This window comes from Prinia subflava, chromosome 6 (assembly GCF_021018805.1).
Source record: "Prinia subflava isolate CZ2003 ecotype Zambia chromosome 6, Cam_Psub_1.2, whole genome shotgun sequence".
In the NCBI taxonomy this organism is placed as follows: domain Eukaryota; kingdom Metazoa; phylum Chordata; class Aves; order Passeriformes; family Cisticolidae; genus Prinia; species Prinia subflava.
This window is the reverse complement of record NC_086252.1, coordinates 35,019,915-35,038,201: the sequence shown is the minus strand read 5'-3', so window position 1 is coordinate 35,038,201 and position 18,287 is coordinate 35,019,915. Positions and strand designations below refer to the sequence as shown.

Here is an 18,287-nt window from a genome sequence, read left to right as displayed (position 1 = left end):
CATACAGCAAATTGCTCTGCATTTAAATCAGCTATACAATTGAATACTTTGACATAGACAAATTCTCCTTTGTCTCAGTGCCTTATTTGGAGATCTGAAATGGCTGGTTGATGCAGGAAAGAAAGGAAAGCAGTGCAACCCGGGCGTAGGAACTACAAACAATTTGATGAGTGATTATCAAATCTCGGGAAATATGAAATAGCTATGATTAAATAATGCAGAGGGTCGATGCAGGAAGTTTGGAGTTATATCCTTAATTGGTCCCCAGGCTGGAAAAACCTATTCCATATAGGTAATTTCATTTAAGATGTTCAGCATCCAGATTCAGTAGACAAATTAATGACTATGTATGAAGGAGCTGGTTCAGGGAAAAAACCTAATCTAAACTCTTACCTACAATACTAAGCCAGTACCCTCAGAAAAGCTCCAAAATGTCATCAAGGAGGAAAAAAGACTGAAAGTCCTTGATATTTTATTCATTCCACCTATAGCTATTCTGTAATTTTTCACTTTTTTTTTTTTTTTTTTTTTTTTTTTTTTTTTTTTTTTTTTTTTTTTTTCCCCAGCATCTTCCCAGTTCTCCCCAACCAGGATCCGTGGGATCCATACAACCAGGTGTGGCCTTGGGAGCAATGGCTGCACCTGGCAACAGGGGAGCAGGAAAAAAACCTTTCCAGAAGAAATATCCAGATATCCAGTATGTGTTCACTTATAAGGTTGGGATCAGCTCACAACAGGCCATATGTCATCCTAATGAGTTTTCTGTTATGGGTGATTGAGAAGAACTTATCAGCGTTATTTTGTTATCTCCTGGGAGTCTAGACAGGCTGAAACCAGCACATAGTGCAGCAAAGCTGCTTATTATAATATTATTTGTCTCTGAAACCTGATTTAGTTTGTGTTCTTCAAGCTAAAATAAAAGGAAGTGCCAGCAATTTCTGCAAGCATTACAGCCAGAAATGTTTACATTTGTCAGCGCATTAAAAGTATTATCCCACTGTTCTTAATATACATAGAAAGAGTATAGCCATAAAATGGCTTAAATAACAGGTATTTTTGTTAATGCAGCTAACTTCAGCTGATAGCTCAGCTTTCCATGGATTATACAGTCTTTCAGAACAGATCTCCATGTAATACTTCCTAGCTTTACCAGTGGATATAATTTTAATGAAAACATGCCACTACTAAAGAGCTATTAGGCACAGAGTTGAAACTGTCTTTGATTTTGTTCACCAACCAAAGGCTTCAATGATTATTTAAAATCCATTTTTCAAGGAAGATGTTAAATATTCTCTTTATATTAAGCAGCCTCATAGGCACGATTTAGGACGCTTGTTTTTAATATTGTCAACGCTCTCTTTTATGGTTCTATTTAGTTAAGAACTGATAGCAGACTTAAAGGAGGAAATGCATTTTAGATGTGAGCATGTGCATTAGCAATTTTTAAATTTACTAAAATTAGTGTAAAACAACCCAACGGAAGTAACAAAGTCAAATAACCAAATTGTTACTACTCCTTTCACTGAGGCAATAAATCAGTAACAAATGAGCTTTTCTTGAAACAGGAATTTTCTTCTGTTTCTATAAATGTATCCACAGATGCACATGCCCATATTCTGTGGCTAGGAATCGACACAATTTCACTTTCAGATTACAATTCAAAGGGAAGGCTCTTTCTCATTTAAACTTCACACCACCTTTTGTTCGGGAATTTATTATTAGAAAAAATACTTACGCTGGTTTAACACTCTTGGAATGCTTCTCATGAATGTAGGCACCAGCAAGGCCTCCGGCTCCAGAATTTAAATACTGCAAAGAATAAATCAACATGTACAATTATCTGTAAAGCATCACTTTCCTTCCCTCACCCTGATCTATGAAACAAACCAATTTTAACATTTCTAGTGGTTTTTAGATCGAGATCTTAGCACTTGTCACAAAGTGCTGATAGAGGTAAAATCAGATATATTTTTTCAGATTAGTTTTAAATGTCTCTCTCTTGGCTTACGTATGGTATTTGAAGTCTAACAGGCCAGAAAATTGAAGTACATCTGAAACAGCTCCATATATTTGTTATATATATAAAATATATCTAGCAAAGTCATCAAACAATTCATCCGACTATGTCTGTCGAGTCTTAATCTCACTAGGAGCCAAAGGAACTAAAGATACCTTCCTCTGTGATCTGAAATTACTGAAGTTTAGACAGGAATATTCTCTTACTTAGGGACCATTTTATAAAATATTATAGCTGCGAGTCCTTCTTGGTGTGAGAAATAAGAGAAGAGCCCCTGATCCCATGTCCACAGGGGAGAGTTCATCCACCACCAGTATCCATCTCACATCCACACAAGACCTTGTAGGTCACTGCCACTATTTCTTTTTGGAACCACTCATAACAAAGGCATCACCAAAGCCAGTGTCCATCTCCTTGTTGTGGCAAATTCAGAGATTCAGCCAAGCCTTGCTCAACAGTTCAGGTGCAGCTCTTATTCACCTGACCTGTTTGCTGACCCATGAGATAAGTGACATTATGGAAAAAGGTCTCCAACAATGAATCTGGTTTACCTTGTAGGAGCACCAGCAGGCAAAATCTACTCCCCAGTCATGCAAATGAAGCTCTACATTCCCAACAGCGTGAGCCAGGTTGAATCCAACAAAGCATCCCTGCAGGAAAGAGACGATCATTAGGTTACTTATTAAGATAATCATCACTGTGAAATTATTTTGAAAAGAACTCCTTCAGAGCTTAACTTGCTCTCAGTATGTGCAGGCTACCTAGAGACTTTTTACAGAAGCAGAGAGTGATAGGATAAGTGAGAATGGATTTAAACTCAGAGAGGAGAGATTTAGGTGAGATGTTAGGAAGAAATATTTTTTCTGTGAGGGTGGTGAGACACTGGAACAAGTCATTCAGAGAAAGTGTGGCTGCCCCATCCCTGGAAGTGTCCGAGGCCAAGGACAGAACTTGGAGCAGCCTGGGATAGAGGAAGGTGTCCCTGCCTATGGCAGGGGGTTGGAATGAGCCAATCCTTAAGATCCCTTCCAACCCAAACCCTTCTCTGATTAATTTATCCAGTCCCATCTGTTCTGACTCATTACTAGAAACAAGTTTTGTATGCCACAGACACACGTAGAAATCACCAATTGTTCTGTGACGTGTCTTCAAGGAGGCTTGGATAGGGTTTAGATTGCTGAGGTTTTGATTGTGCAGTGAAGTGGAATCACTTGAAATGAGTGTTGAGAACAAATGTATGAACACAAACACTTGTGTGGCACAACAAACCCCGGGCAGAGACAAAGCAGCAATGGTCATAATGACACCAGTTACCCATGCACAATCACATTCCGACATTTATTCATGCTCAAGGTGTCCCTGGTATTTAAACGAGGAGGATCTTGCTCTTTGGGAATCCAAATGGATGAGATAGCAGTTTATGCAATGCCTTGATCTTTAAGAACTTTTCTACTTGTTCTTAAAAAGAAGAATCCTGTCGTTTCTCTGTGAAAAGTCTTGTATTTGCCATACCCATAATTTGCACAGGACATAGAGAAAAAGAGGGGGGGAAAACCCAACATCTAAGGACTGAGAGATTTCTGAGTCTAAGAGTTTTACATATGAAATAACCACTGGATGGCAGCATTTTTAAACCAAAAAGTTATTCTAAGGTTTGGTATTTATTTAAAAGCGGAGAAATAAGACTGCATTTTGTGTCTGGACTGTAAATTAAATGCTATTTTACATTTTGCTTTTAAAACACAAACAGCTTGCTTGCAAACAGCAGGGTAGGAATAAGAGTGAGAGCACAGGCTTCAGAAAAATCCACGTCCAATAATAAAACAAATGGGTTTTTTAAAGAATCTCCTGCTGTTTCCTGCATGGAGGGAGTCTTAGCTAAATTATTTAAGGAGTACTTTGGTATATTTAATCTTCTGTATATAATAATTGGTACAGAGCAGCATTTTAAGGAGATGCGACACGTTAAGTCTAAGGGAGACATTTGTGAAGTTATCAGCTTGAAAAGTTTGTCCAAAACGATGGGAAGAAAACTCACTGCCACAGCCATTTGCATGATCCAAGGGTTGGAACTAGAGTCCCAATAAATATCTGTGGTGGCTTGATTTCACAGGGACACACAGCACTGATTTCAGACAAATCAGCTGAAATGGCAAAGCTAATGCAGAGAGGCTGGGGCACATTGAATTCCAATGGGAATGCTCTCATTCAGGGATAAAATGGCTTTGGATCAGAGAAATAAGCTACAGCCAACTGAAGCAAATTGCCAGTGAAATACAAGAGGAGGTTCTTGTAGGGTTTTAAAGCATTAACTTCAAAACTTCAGTTGACTGGATTTAAACCTTAACAGGTACATACATTCCACACAAACTTTTGGGAGCAATTCTATGACAGATTCACTGGTTTTAGTGGAAACCAGGAATAACACAATGAGAATCTTGCAGAATGTCTGTGTCTGGCTGTACATTAACAAAATTGAAACACATTTTTAAAAAATAATAAAATAAAGGAAGTTGCTCATGAGGAAGAAGCATGTAAGAAATGTAATTCTATAAATCACATGCCAAATCCAGTTGTTCTATCCCTGTCATACTCTATAAAAAACTATGTTCAACCACACCATATCAAACTATGAAAATACAGTAGATGGGAGGTAGGAGGAGACACCTGGGGGCAGTGGCAGGTTGGATGCCCTCACAGTAATGAGGCTCCATAACCACATCCACATGTGTGACCTCAACATGGACAAAATTCCTTGGCACTGAGGCTGCAATGGATCAGCTGGAACCCACAGCAGGCTCAGAGCCCACAAAGAGGAAGGACATCCACATAACACCCATGGGTCATCCTCCTGGACTCCTTTAGCTGCTCCCCACCACTTTGAAACTGGTTGGCAGATCCTCCTGGGCACTGTTTAACAGTACTGAGGCACAGCCTGGAAATTCGGGTTCGGTGCTGGCAGGGCTCCTGCATCGTCTCAGAAACGCCCACTCGCACCCGTTTGTTCGAGTCGTCATCTGCAAGATGGGTTTGTGCTGGTTTGCTTTCCCTGGGAGGTGTCTGGCACTTGAGTCACACAAACAGCAAATGTTTAGCCACACAGATTGCACGGAAAGAGTAAAACAAACTGAAGCAGCTCTCCCTGCACAAGCCACCAAGAACCAGGACTGCGTGGGAACGGCGCTTCCCCAGACTGGGGGGAAAACAGAGCTCTCCATCTGCTCCGGGCAAAGGACAGGACATGTGCTCGCCCCTGCCTCCTCCCTTTTATTCCAACATCTAAAAGTCATTTCTGCAAAGTGTCTGGGTAGCTGCTGATAACCAGCAGGTAACAACTCAGCATGGACAATGACATTTGGAGAGAGGGAGAGAAATGACAGCTTCATGCCAGCAAAGCTGGGACATTTAGAAAGAGAGACAGGAAAAGAAATGAAGATGAAGGATCTTAAAGCTCTTCCTACTGGGACTCAAGAGATTAAAATATTTTACATAATGGCACAGAGTCAGTGGAAAGTACAATATAACTTATGAAATGAAAATTGTGTTTGAAAGGCAGACTCCTAAAAGTCAGCCATTTCTTCACCCGTAGAAGAATAAAACAACTCAGCCTCCTCCATCCTCTAGAGCAAGCTTGAAAGTATGAACCAAGGAACACTGATACATCCTCCTCAGCCTGCTGATGAGTCCCTTGCACAATACGTAGTAATTTCGATTTATCTGAGAGACCTTAGATGGAAAAATAGCCTGAGGTAATTTTTCAAGCTTAATTTAGTTCATTTAATATTTAATGACTTAATGAAGCTGTCTATGTGCAGAGCTTTCACTCTGGGAGGAATCTTAATGTACGCAGAGAACTTAGGAAATTGGCTTAAAAAATGTAAAAGGAAATCAGTAACTTAATTCATAAATGATTGACCTCAAGAATCCTAGGACATTTTCCAGGCCTCCAGAGCTCACAGCTCAAAATCTCCAGCCAAGCCTTGATAGGACACAACGCTGTGGGACTTTATTTCAATTGTACACTAAAAGAATTATTAAGACCATCTGTGTATGACTTTTCTCTCTGACATACTGGCTGACAAGTGATTTTTTTTTTTCCCTCTCTCCTTCTCAAATGACACTTTCACCTTGTATTTTCCCCCTTCTGGCTCGTTTGCTTGTCAGCTCTCCCCAGCCTATCTTCTGTTCAGGAGGTCAGGGTCACTCACCACCCTCCATCCCTGGGAAGGAGAACTTTGCCTTTTTGCTACAAACCTGACTTTTCAGTCTTATCTGCTTTTGAAATGACTTTCAGCCTATCTGTGGCAATATGTTGACTAGAAGGCAATGCTGGATTCATCAGGTCCAGAAGCTCTTGAAGGAGATATGGTCTAGAAGTCCAATTAAACCCATAGATGCTAATGACTCTGCTTCAGTAGTTGTTTTTATTTTCCCCTAATCCAACAGCAGCTCCTAACCCCAGCTCTGGCCTGGGAGAGAAGGAAAGGAGCCAATTCTTTTGAAAACCCCACATTGGAGGCATTTTGATAACCAGAAGCCCTGAGTCCAAGATAAGCAGCAGGGAGCAGAAATGCTTCTTCCCAACAGAAACTCTTTGTGAATCAACGATTTTGTGGCTGTTCAAGTAAATATTTGTCATACGTATTTGTCATACGCAGATGTTGAAGTGTGGTGTAACAGTTTGTTACAGAGAGGGTTTGTATAAACATATAAACATCACTTAACCCGGGGGCAGAATCTGTAAGGACATTGAGCTGAGCGTATCTGACAGGAGGGAAATAAAAACACGGCTGGCTCATGCTTTTCAAGCCTTAAGGGTACTCAAACAGTTCTTCAGGTTGAATTAATTTTGCTTTTTCAGTATACTAATGATATTTTAGTTCATGAATCTACCTGGATCTCAATCCTGCACACTCGAACCACAAAGATACTAGAAATTCAGTTTGGTGGGTTTTTTTTTTCTCTCTCTTGAAACATCTGTGGAAGAAGAGAATAATGTCTACATTATGTCATTTCTAGCAGGCATTCAGATGGAAACAGGCCTTTGACATCTACCTGTTCCTGCTGGAATGCTGAAATGCTGTCACAAATTGCTCTCCTCTTCAGGAACATGTTACGGTCTCTGGGTAAAGTGTGTGGTGCTTTTGTGTGCATCCCTGTGGTAGCCCATACCCCATGTACCTAATTAATATTATTATTACTTGCACTGCCTTGCAGAAATTTTAATCTTTCTGCACCAAGTCCTGGTTATCTCCTCAGATTTTATAAATATCTATGTAGTAAACTCTATGTAATAAGCTGTGAGTGACTACTCTCTCCTAGAACACCACTTCGGGGCAGCTTAGAGCTATCAGTGAAACTGCATCTCTTCCACATATCCAAGTCTGCAGCCCACAGTCCAGAGAGCCTCTTTGGAGAGGTGGTAAAGTGATGGGTTTTTCCCAGGTTGCTCATCTTTATGGGAATGAAGCAAGATTTCTCTCTCTGTTTCTCAGACACCTTTCAGGCACGTCACGGAGCGACTTTCTGGGAAGCAGCTCTGAAGACATGTAGGTGTTGGCAGCTGAACGAAGGCTCTGCTGCCACCAGGAGAGAGAGAGAGCAGAGCAGTGGGTGGCACCATCCTGTTAATAACCTGTCCTCCCTTTCTAACATTCCAGCACGGTGGAATTGTGATTTTTTCTTTTTGTGGTCAGCAAAGTCCTGGCAGACACTCTAGGACAGCACCATGAGGGTGTTGCTTTTGGAGCTCCTACACAGCTGACTCCCCACACTTCTTTTCTACAGCCCTGTCACAAGTTGGTTTTGTTTTGTACTGTTTTTAACGCTGGGTTTTAACGCCAGGTGCTGCTCTGTGAGCACATTCCCATTTATATCCCACGGGCCCTGCACCAGCTCTCACACCTGCTCTGCTCTCCCAGGGGGACTTCACCACCGTCAGCATAACTTACGCCCTGACGTCCAGAAAAAATTCCACTGCCAAACCTACGGCTACAGAAGATGTATAGTGTGCTGTGAGCTAGGAACCTCTCCAGGGAGTTAAACCATTAAATATAAAGAGTGAGCTGGTTTGCCAAAAATCCAGTGATGCTCAATAAGTTTGCCCTTCGGTGGTTTGATCTTGTATGAGATAAGGTGCATCCAGTAAAAGGCTGCCACCATGGAAAGTCTGGTGACCTCCTGTTGATGAGACAACTTAATTAAGAATTATTTTCTCCTGGATTCCTAAGGCAGTTGAGATGGTTAAAGGGTTTTACAGCTGTGTCCACAGAACACACTGCCTGCAAGCTCTGAAGGCTGAGTCATCACTAAAATGCTCTCATCTTGTGGTGTTGATGTGCTCCACATTGCTCCTGTCTCTGGAAAACTCATCAGTGGAGTCTGAGCTCCATGGGGAGCTCACCTCCCTGCTCAAGGGGGGAAAATCTGCCAAAGCACGGCTACAGGAAAAGGGGAAAATCATTCAAGTCTGTTGAAAAAGCTCAGAAATCTTACACAAACTAACTTTCAGTGACAGATTAGAGCTGTGATTGCCTCCTCCTCCTTCTTCACTGAGGCTCTTGGTATTCTACCCTTCAAGAAAAGCCATGTCAAAGCTAATAGTCACGAATTACCTTTTCCAAATAGTTTAACATTCATCTGCCTGAAAGGTTGCTCCCACAGGGCTATTTCTTCATGCAGCACACAGTCCCCAAAGGTCTGGGCACAGAGTGCTTTTACATTTTACCAGAGACCTACAAATTTCCGTGTTTTGTTCCACAAAAAACTGCGGAATACTGACATTAAAATATTTCACAGAGAAAAAGCAATCTAAAATTGGCATGAAAAGGACACATCTGGAGCAGTCCTACCTTTTTTTGGCCAGCCTTCGTTATTTTAGGGATGTCAAACAGCTGTCCTGTGTAGTACTGCACCCCACTGAGCATAATGACAGCAATAGAGTCCCCTTCCTTCTCAATTACAGCCAGGATATCTTCAGTCCTCAAGGTCTCCTCCCCCTAAAACAAAGTTAAACCACACATTTTACATCAACTCTGGCAGTAATGACATTGCCATTCTTTATTTCACAATCTATATTTTACCATGAGCCAGGCTGCTTGCACAAGGAGATCAAAAGCAAACCCTTGTCTTGGTAATGATGTACAAAGTAGTGCTATGAAGTAGCCTATGAGCAAGTAACCTCAAAAAAATAATCTTTAGCAAGTGAATCTTGGAGGTGCCTGTTATAAAAAAATCTATTCAGTTCATACTCCAACATGCTCCATACTTTTGAATATTTCTGACAGTTTTCATTTACAGTCAAAAATTCCTGGTGCAGACAGAATATCTAAGGATTTTTAAGTGGCATCTGAAATTTGTGACACCCACAAGATTTGAAAGTTGTCTATCAGTTTCACTCTGTACTTTTCTGATAAACTTGGTATCCCACAGGAAGCTATTATAAACCTGACATATTCATATTTCAAAAACAATGTCTCACATCATCAAAAGTACAAAAATCCCCAAACCTGTGGTCATTAAATATAGAAGAATTTCAACCACAAGGAAAAAAAAAATCAACCTCATTTTTGATTCTTTACAGGAAAATTACTGCCCCATCCTCCTCCTGTCTTCCTAGCAAGGGAACTTGTACAACATACCACCACCTAGGGATCAATTAGGCAGTGAAAACCTAGAATTGAATTAGACTTGTTACTGAAAAAAGCTTGGGCAAGATGGTTGAATTGCAAGGCACTGTTATTATCTCAACAATCTCTGCAAATCTATCAAGCGTTCAGGAGTGGGCTCTTTACTCACAAGATGACTCAGATTTCAGAAGCAAAAGGTCACCCCTGGTTTATAGGGAGGTGACAAAGTTCTTAATGCTGCAGAAGTGAAGCGAGGCAGCCTTTCAAATTAATCTGAATTGCATATTACCCAGAGCAGACCTTTCCCTCAGCCCGTGCTGATGCAGACACAGTGGTGCTCGTGTTATGGCAATCTCTTACCTCAGGACATTCAGAGGACACTGGGCATTCTCAATGAGTTACTATATTTTGCAGGTGACTCAGGGATGCTGCCAGGTTTTTTTTTTTTTGGAAACAGGAAAAATAGAGAAAATGGCTTTTTTTTTTTTCTCAAAACCAACTATTGAATCGGCAATTATAAAATGGGGTTTAACGTCGAAAGTATGCCCTGAAACACGTCTGTTTATGATTCACAAATTTTATCTAGATCTTAATAAACACAGATTACAACTCCTACACCAGAATATTTGAGAATGTCTGCCTGCTTTCACATGAGATGTGTTTCTGCCCTTGGTGGCAGCAGCAGAAGTGACAGATGCCTCACCCACCTGCCGTGGCTGCAGCAGGACCATGCTCTTCTCCACATCCAGCCCGTGCAGCCGGAGCTGGGACTCCACAGCATACTGGAAGAGAATTCCATGCAGACAACATTAACACAAACACATGGTAAACAACTGCAAGGAAAAAAAAAAGGACAGACACATCAGAACTTGAGGAAGGTGTTCAGATGCCTTGCCTTTCACTAAAAATAATTCTTGAAAGCATAATCCAACTCCACTGAGAAATTCACAGGCTTCCTTTGGACTGAAAGGGATCTGAATTTAATTTTTGAGAGAGACTGCAAGGACAAAGTCAAAGCCTGAATCCCACAACAGAGCAGAGTGAGGGTGGAGATGGGCCCTGAGGAACCTGATCCAGTGGGTGGCATCCCTGCCCATGGCAGGAGGGTGGGAACGTGATGATCTTGAAGTCCTTTCCAACCCAAACCACTCCATGGCTCTGTGCTGTGCACTTCAGCAGAAAGCCAAGCCTGCAGGGATGACAGCCAAGGAGGGCTGACCATCCCTTCCCCAGGAGCCTGGGGTACCCACATGCCCTGCTGCCAGTACAAACGAGGTTTGGCCAGCACAGGCATCCTGCCCTGGGACATCCTCACCTCTCCTATTTCCTGCACAGCTGAAGGGAAATAAGAGCTCTAAACTCTCAAGTCATTTAAAAAAAAGAAAACCCTATCTGCCAATTATATCGATAAATAATGGTCCTGGAGATCAAACAACAATCATCAAATAACAGCATAAAACAGTTTAAAATTTCACGACAGGAGCTGAGGCGATGGCAGTTGCAGAGATTATTACTGAAGTGCCGTAGAAATTTAAGAGGATGAAGTGCAAATGTACAAGTGCACGTGGAACAAGTGTGGGATTAATCTGAACATTACTTAGAAATAAAAGCAATTTGAGGCTTATACATCTGTGCCAGCATCTTCATTACAAATAAACCTGTAAGTAGCTTGAGTCACTTTTATTGCACCTTGGAGATCAAATTTGTTATCAGTTTCCAGGAGTTTACGGTGCTGATGATAAAGCAGCGGTGGCCCACAAACCCAAAGATTAATTTGCTCAAAACTCTGATGCACGGGCTATTGTCTCTTATTTTATAGCAGACAAATTATGTTTGAACTAGTAATCTAAAGTGCTAAGAACAAACATTTCCATCTCTGTCTGGGGAGATATAAGTGTTAATGTTGTGAGTTTGTATTGATTTGGTTTCATAAAGTAAAACAGCAACAAGAATTAATAAAACATTTACAACTTTAGTTGATTTAGGCCAGTAGTTTGCTCAATGTCTTTAAAAAGACTAATAAATCAATGCACCCATTCATTCTTTTCCTCTTGCAACACTTCTTATTTGAACAAAAGGAATAAAGCTACGATCTGTAAAATATGCTGAGCTCAAAGGCTTCTGACAGATTTTTTTATTGTAATGTAACTTGGACAAGATGAGCTAATAAATATTCAAATCATACTACTTATATTCTTTGGAAAAATATGATTAATAATACAAATATGGTGAAATATTAATTTCTTACATGGTCAGAGGGAAAGGCTTTTGCTTCTAGAAGAATTTTATAGCGTCTCGGAGTAGGCTTAAAGAAAGATAGCTGTTAAAGAAAAAAAAAGAAAGAAATATTGAAATTTATCTAAGCAGAGATGAGAAAGATGCTCCCAGCATATAACTTAATAAAGACTGCTTTACTTTCATGCAGACTACAGAGAATCCTCCAGAAATTACAAATATTTCTTTGTCTGTATAACATTTATCAAAGTAGGAAAGTGTTATAATGCTGTATTTCACATATCCATAACAAAGGCCACCAAAACCCAGCAGTGGAAACTTGCACTTACAGGAATCAATGGCAAAGCTTTGACTGCAGCCAGGGAAGCTGGGATTTCACCCAGCTCCATCCAGCAATCAAAGGCAGCAAGCTGAAAACAGCAGGCAGTGAATGAGAATTAGATTTACATCCCCTGCCCTAAAACTTTAGTTGTGGAATCATCCCTTTCTCCAAAACAAGGCTGACCAAAGACCTCATCTCAGCACCTACATGTGGGTGGTCTTTTCTTCTCAGCTCCTGGCAAGCTGTGCCAGGAGGACTACAAAGACTTACAAGCCCTCCTGCTCAAGTTAGTCTGGGTTACACAACCCTCTGCACCTCTGTGCACTCAACAAATTCACACCTAATTCAGGGCAGTGAGTTGGCTGGTGCTGAGCCCCACCTGCCCTGCTCCAGGGTCATTAATTTTAAAAAGGTCAGAGACAGAGGAGCAGATCCAAGTGATAAAACTTGTTGTGAAAACCTTGCACAAAGCGCAGCTTCACACCTGAGCTCAGCTGAACCAAACCTTTGGAAATACTGGAGAACCAGAGACAGCCTTTGTGCAGCCTCATCAGGGGCACCTGAACATAAATAAGGCACATTTATGATCACTACAGCATGCAAATCAAAATGCTTTAGCACACCTTAGGCACATATAAAATAGCATAATTCTAGGTGTCATCTCTCGTACGCAGCTGCATTTTAAGCTTGACTGACACTACAGCTTTGTCTTGATCACAGTTGAGCTCCTGTTTCCTTAACTTTGAAATCTGGTGTGGAATTGAAATTTGAGAAGTTACCTGCAAATGTGTCTTAAATAATAAGATTTCCTCTGGCAACTGACATACAGCACGTGCAAGAACAGCTCAAACTTCCCCTACTGAGTCCTTGAAAATATTCCTCTGTCCAGCTTTCCTGTTTAGTATGGAGTCAGGCCGGGTCTTGCACTTACATTATTCAAGATGTAACTCCCAAGGCTTAAAATTTTAATCTGTCACCCAGTGCTGTCTCCGTGAGGTCCTCAGAAAGCACTTTGCTTACACACAGACAAAGCAAGGAGAAAAATATTTGTCAACACAAGATCAAATATACATCATAAAGACATACCATCAGAAGGTGCAAGTTAACAGTCAGCCCATTCATTAAGGCTATTTCTTGTCTTTTGGCACCTAAAATAATGAAAAGATAAAAAGATTGAAAAATGGTTGGAGTTTTTCTTTAAAATTTCAGAAAACTATAGAACAGTGGTGAGAAAGCAAAAGTAAGAATGCAGTCAATGTCTCTCCAAAGCCTCGAAAGGAAACAAACGTTTGAGGTGTCATCAGAGAGAAATATAAAGATTTCTTGTCTGACTGTCTACACTGCACTGGAAGGAAAATATTTATTTTTTCAGGTCAGACACAGAAAACAAAAAAAAACAATGAAATATTCCCATTTCCCAGCAAACCACCAGTGGATTTATTATCTTGAATACCTCAGACAAGTGAGGTCACAAAGACTATATGTAAAGCAAGACTTGAAGACTTATTTTTGCCAGAAGTTCACGTGTAACACAAGTGAGAAAACACACTGAGATAATCATCTGCTGTAAGTGGTTACTGTAATGTCAAGATAAATCTCATCCCTAATTAAAAAATGAAATAAGCAAAAATTGACCTATTGGATATAACAGACCATTATTAATGTAGCAGCTTCACAAGAAGTCATACCCACATTGCTCCAAGGAGGATAATAACAGATGCCTTTGGACTACAGCTAATCACAGGCAAAGCTAATTAGTAAAAACTAATTGTTGTTAGCAAGTATTTAGTAACAAATTCTCCAGCATTTGTCAAGCCCTGGCCAAAGGTTTTAGGCAGGACAGGAAATTGTGTATTGGGCAGGGTGGCACCAAGATATTGAGAAAATCAATCCCTGCTTCCTTCTGGTATTCCTGGTGTCTGTTGTTGAAAAGTAGAAATTCATCCTTGAGACAAATCAATATCTTGAGTGTCTTCTTCAGATGGGAGATGTGCTCGTGCACCTTGTCCTGATCAGCCACAGATTCAGCAAACGGGGAGAGAGTGCAGAGAGGGAGGGATGGAGAGAAGTGTGAGCAGGCAGGGAGAGCAACAGCCACTTTTGGAATCGATATAGAGGAAGGAAAAGATTATTTGGGGATATAAAAGGGCAAGGGGAGACAAGTAAAGGAAAATTTCTCCTGTCCCTGCCTTGGCTGACACCTGACACACTGCCACCGTATCCTAAGCAGTTTAAATTCACAGAGTGAGGACTTTGTCAGCAGAGGAAAAAAATATATAACCATGGGTTCAACACAATGCAGGCAAATATAGCCAAAGAACATGGAAATCTCTAATTATAATTAATTCATACATTCCTCCCAAGCAGGCCTCAGCTTCTGCCAGCAGAGGAGAAGCTGAGCACTGTTCTCATTGAGGTGTTCAAGGATGATTCCACGTGTTGATGAAATCTCCAGGTTTTGGACAGAAGGATTTGGAAAACGGGTGTTAGTGCCTGGGAGTGATCTGTCCAGGGGATGAGCCACAACAAGAATGAGATGTCATGAATAAGCTCCCTCCTCCTTCAGACACCTCAAGTTTGTGGAAAGAAATAGATGAAGGACTAGTTCTTCATAGGAAAAAATGACCTTTTTTCTTCACTTAAACTCCTCTCCTTTGCTTTTTTTTCTTCCCTCTGAAAGCATTGCATCTGCAGGCTCCATGCTGCTGGCAGAGGTCACCTTGGGGTTGTTCTACTGCAGATGCAGGAGACAGCTAGAGAGAGTGATTGCAGCTCAAAACAGTATTATTTGCAGTCTTAATATTTCTATGGAACTCTTGAGGCTGAAAAAGGGGGACAGGATCAAGAAATGGTATTGTTCTTATTTGTCCCTCTGCTCCTTATGTGAAATCTGTGGCTTCCACAGCAAATTCTGCACGAGCAGTCCTCTGCCTGCTGTGCCGATTCCGTACGAAACAAATGGTTAACCTGTGGATCACTTTTAGCTGCATGCTAGCATCCCAAATTAAATATGACACTACATTTGTCATGTAAGTCTCGGTCTTCCGTAAATTATATATTTATTAAAAGCCTTCCATTATTGAATTTCATGCCCACAAAACAAACCTCATCCATGTCATTGGAAAACTGTTATCCTTTATAACCTGCACTGCATTTCTGAAAACAACCTTTCCATGATCCAATTAACCTATTACAATATTCAAAGACCTGGCACACGGGAGACAAAATTATGTTTGCCTTCCTTATTTCCTAACTTTATACCAAATCTCCAGGACAGGCTAAAACCTGTATGTTCTGTGTGATAAATCTCCTCTTTAATAAAAGGAAGCAGCGTTTGCAAAGTGCAACTTCAGAGACAATTACGATTGCGTTAGGCAGACACTGCCATCCTTCTCCTCTCTGACTGCCGGGGAAGTCTGATCCTCAGAGGAACAAGTAAAAAGCGTGTTGTAAAATGATTGGAGAAAGGCTAAGGGCCCCGATTTCGAAAACATTTTGGTTATTTCAAATAATCCTTATCACTCAAAGTCACTCCGAATCTGCTCAGTGTTCAGTCTTCCTTCAACAGAGACCTGCCCGAGCACATCGTGCAGCAGCAGCCACACAGTTAATCTTGTTCCATCAGAAGGTGATCCTGCCAAGGTTGTAATGTTTTAATAAGGTCTGGTAGGAGCAGCAGAGATTGCCTTCACTGCGTTCTGCCACTTGGTGTGAGCGCAGAAAAAAATCTTTGGCCTCCACTGACCTTGACTCTTCATTTCACGACGTATTTACTACTGTAACTTTCACTGAACAAGAAAATGTGACTGCGTTTAATAAGCAAGGTGCTCGTGCACTATAAACCATTAAGCAGACAAAGGTGTTTTACAGTCTTTGGTCCATTCCTGAATAAATCTCACCAAAGAGTTTTACTTGCTACCACTACTTAGGGCGAGAAATGACAACTCTTCCTCCTCCACAACATGTTCAATACTGAATATAAAACACAGTAAAATTCTGTTATTGTTCCGACATTAAAGTCAATAAGAAAGTAAATTCAGAATTCATTCAGCTACACACTCATACATAATCAATATCATTTTTTGTTGGAAAACGGTACTTAAATATAAATTGTGAGGGTTGGAACTTTAAGATCCTTTCCAACCCAAACCATTTCATGAATCTGTGGAATATCACATTGAAAAGAGCATTTTAACATAGCTTTTTTTCTTGTCCATTTATCCTTTTAGCCTCTTCACTACTGCCTGCAATTTTAAAAATGGGAATTTACTATGATACATCATTATTTGGGAAATAGTAATTCATCTGCACTCACCTATGTCCTGAAAAAAGCCATGAGGGTATTCCCTAAACAAAAACCTTGCAAATAAATTTGAGGACCAGTTGTGAGCCTGTATCACATTTTACAATTTAATCAAACAAAGCTCCAAAAATTCTGGAGAACAGAATCCAAACCATGCTTTTTATCCTTGAGGAAAACAACAGGAAACAATTTTTAAATCCAGGAAATTTCCCAGGAAATAATTTTTAAATCAAAAAATTAGGTTAGTGTTAGGGTTACTTCAGTCATAATTTTTATTGAAAATTTTAGAATATTTGTTTACCGTGAAGAAAATTATAACAAGTTCATTGTGGTTAAGCCATGGTGATGTAAAAGCAGCAGTGTCACATGGAGCTTGCTAAATAAAAGGTAAGGAGGAAAGTAAGGAGATGGAAGAGCAATTAGATGAAATTCAAGTGAAACTCTCATTTCTATCTCCTTCCACCTACAATGCATCATGTAGTTAAATTAATATTAAAATAGAAACTTAGTTGGCAGCCTCTACAAGACAGATGGTTCAGGGTAAAAGGGTCCCAGGCTCATCCTCTGCTTTCTGCAGTGACTCTTAACCCACAGCCGAGGCCACCGGGACCTGGCAGGGGCAGTGGCAGGAGGTCAGGGCTCAGCCTGCCACGGGGGCCCACATTCTGCAAACAAAGCAAATGCTTACAGAAGGGGATGCACAAAAAGATGATAACTCAGAAGCTTCCACGTGTTCTTTGGGGAATCTTGGCTCTCTCTCTGCTGGTTGTGTGAAGAACATCAGTGGTCTTACCTTGATTACTAATTTGAGTGCCTGGGAATATGACATAAGACAAATTCTTGACTCCCTGCTTAGTTAAATTCAAGATTTCCAATTGAAAATTCCAAGTCACCTTTCCCCACCTGGCCACAGCTTCCTAGTTGTACCCTACCAGAACAAGAATATTCACTGGCCAAGGGAGATGGGTCATACTGGAGAAACCCCTAAATCAGCTGTGTTCAGCGTTTCAACACCCTCCACCCCTTTGTATTTCCATATTTTTATGTTCTATGTTGCCTAACGGATGAGGGTGCTGAGCTTGCCCTTGAGTGTAATGAAAACAACAGAAGTAACCTCTCAACCTCCTGAGCAACACCAGGTACAACAATAGCAACTTACAAAATCAGAACCCCCAATCCGCATTTTGGGATTTTTATTTCATTCTGCAGATGGGATTTTTCTACATAGCCCAGTGATGCCCAGTGTAGCCACACTTATATTTATATTATCTCAGTGTTTACATCATGGATAGACCAACTACAACAATAATTTATTGCATTTGTTCTGCTCCAATAGTAACACCCACTATTTTAGCTATTTGGAAGCTTCATAAAGAATTCAGAGAGAGATTTTATTTATAAGTTTATAAATAAGCTTGTCATGAAACATTCTTTAATGTCTCTGCTCCCAATTGTTCCAACACCATTTGCTTTTCTTGAAAGAGAAAAACCATAATTTTCTCATTGAACGCTTGTCTGCAGTTGGAGGAGAAATTACGATACAATATCTAGAATACAGTAGGTCAACATTAGGGTAATATTTTTCCTTAGTGATGGCACAAATGAACGCCTGATAATTCAGTTCTGACAGTCACTATTGAGAGTTGCTTTCAACACCTACATTGAAATATGGGCCAGATCTCCCCAAAATCTACTAACCTAGCCTTGACAACAGCTGGGAGGGTTGGGGAGAAAAAGACCCTGCCAAGGTAATTTCTCTTTCCCCTTCAGAGACAACTCTGC

General features: G+C 40.6%; 1 protein-coding gene across 1 annotated transcript in view; it reads right to left on the bottom strand.

Annotated features, from left to right (window-relative positions):
- Positions 1 to 18,287, bottom strand: part of KYNU (kynureninase) — a 53,827-nt gene that overhangs the window by 22,424 nt on the left and 13,116 nt on the right. The window contains exons 4-9 of the mRNA XM_063400999.1: positions 13,289 to 13,350; positions 11,894 to 11,965; positions 10,353 to 10,427; positions 8,869 to 9,015; positions 2,569 to 2,667; positions 1,736 to 1,809 (exon numbers count right to left, since the gene is read on the bottom strand). Of these exons, the coding sequence (XP_063257069.1) occupies positions 1,736 to 1,809; positions 2,569 to 2,667; positions 8,869 to 9,015; positions 10,353 to 10,427; positions 11,894 to 11,965; positions 13,289 to 13,350 (529 nt within the window). The remainder of the gene's footprint in view (positions 1 to 1,735; positions 1,810 to 2,568; positions 2,668 to 8,868; positions 9,016 to 10,352; positions 10,428 to 11,893; positions 11,966 to 13,288; positions 13,351 to 18,287) is intronic.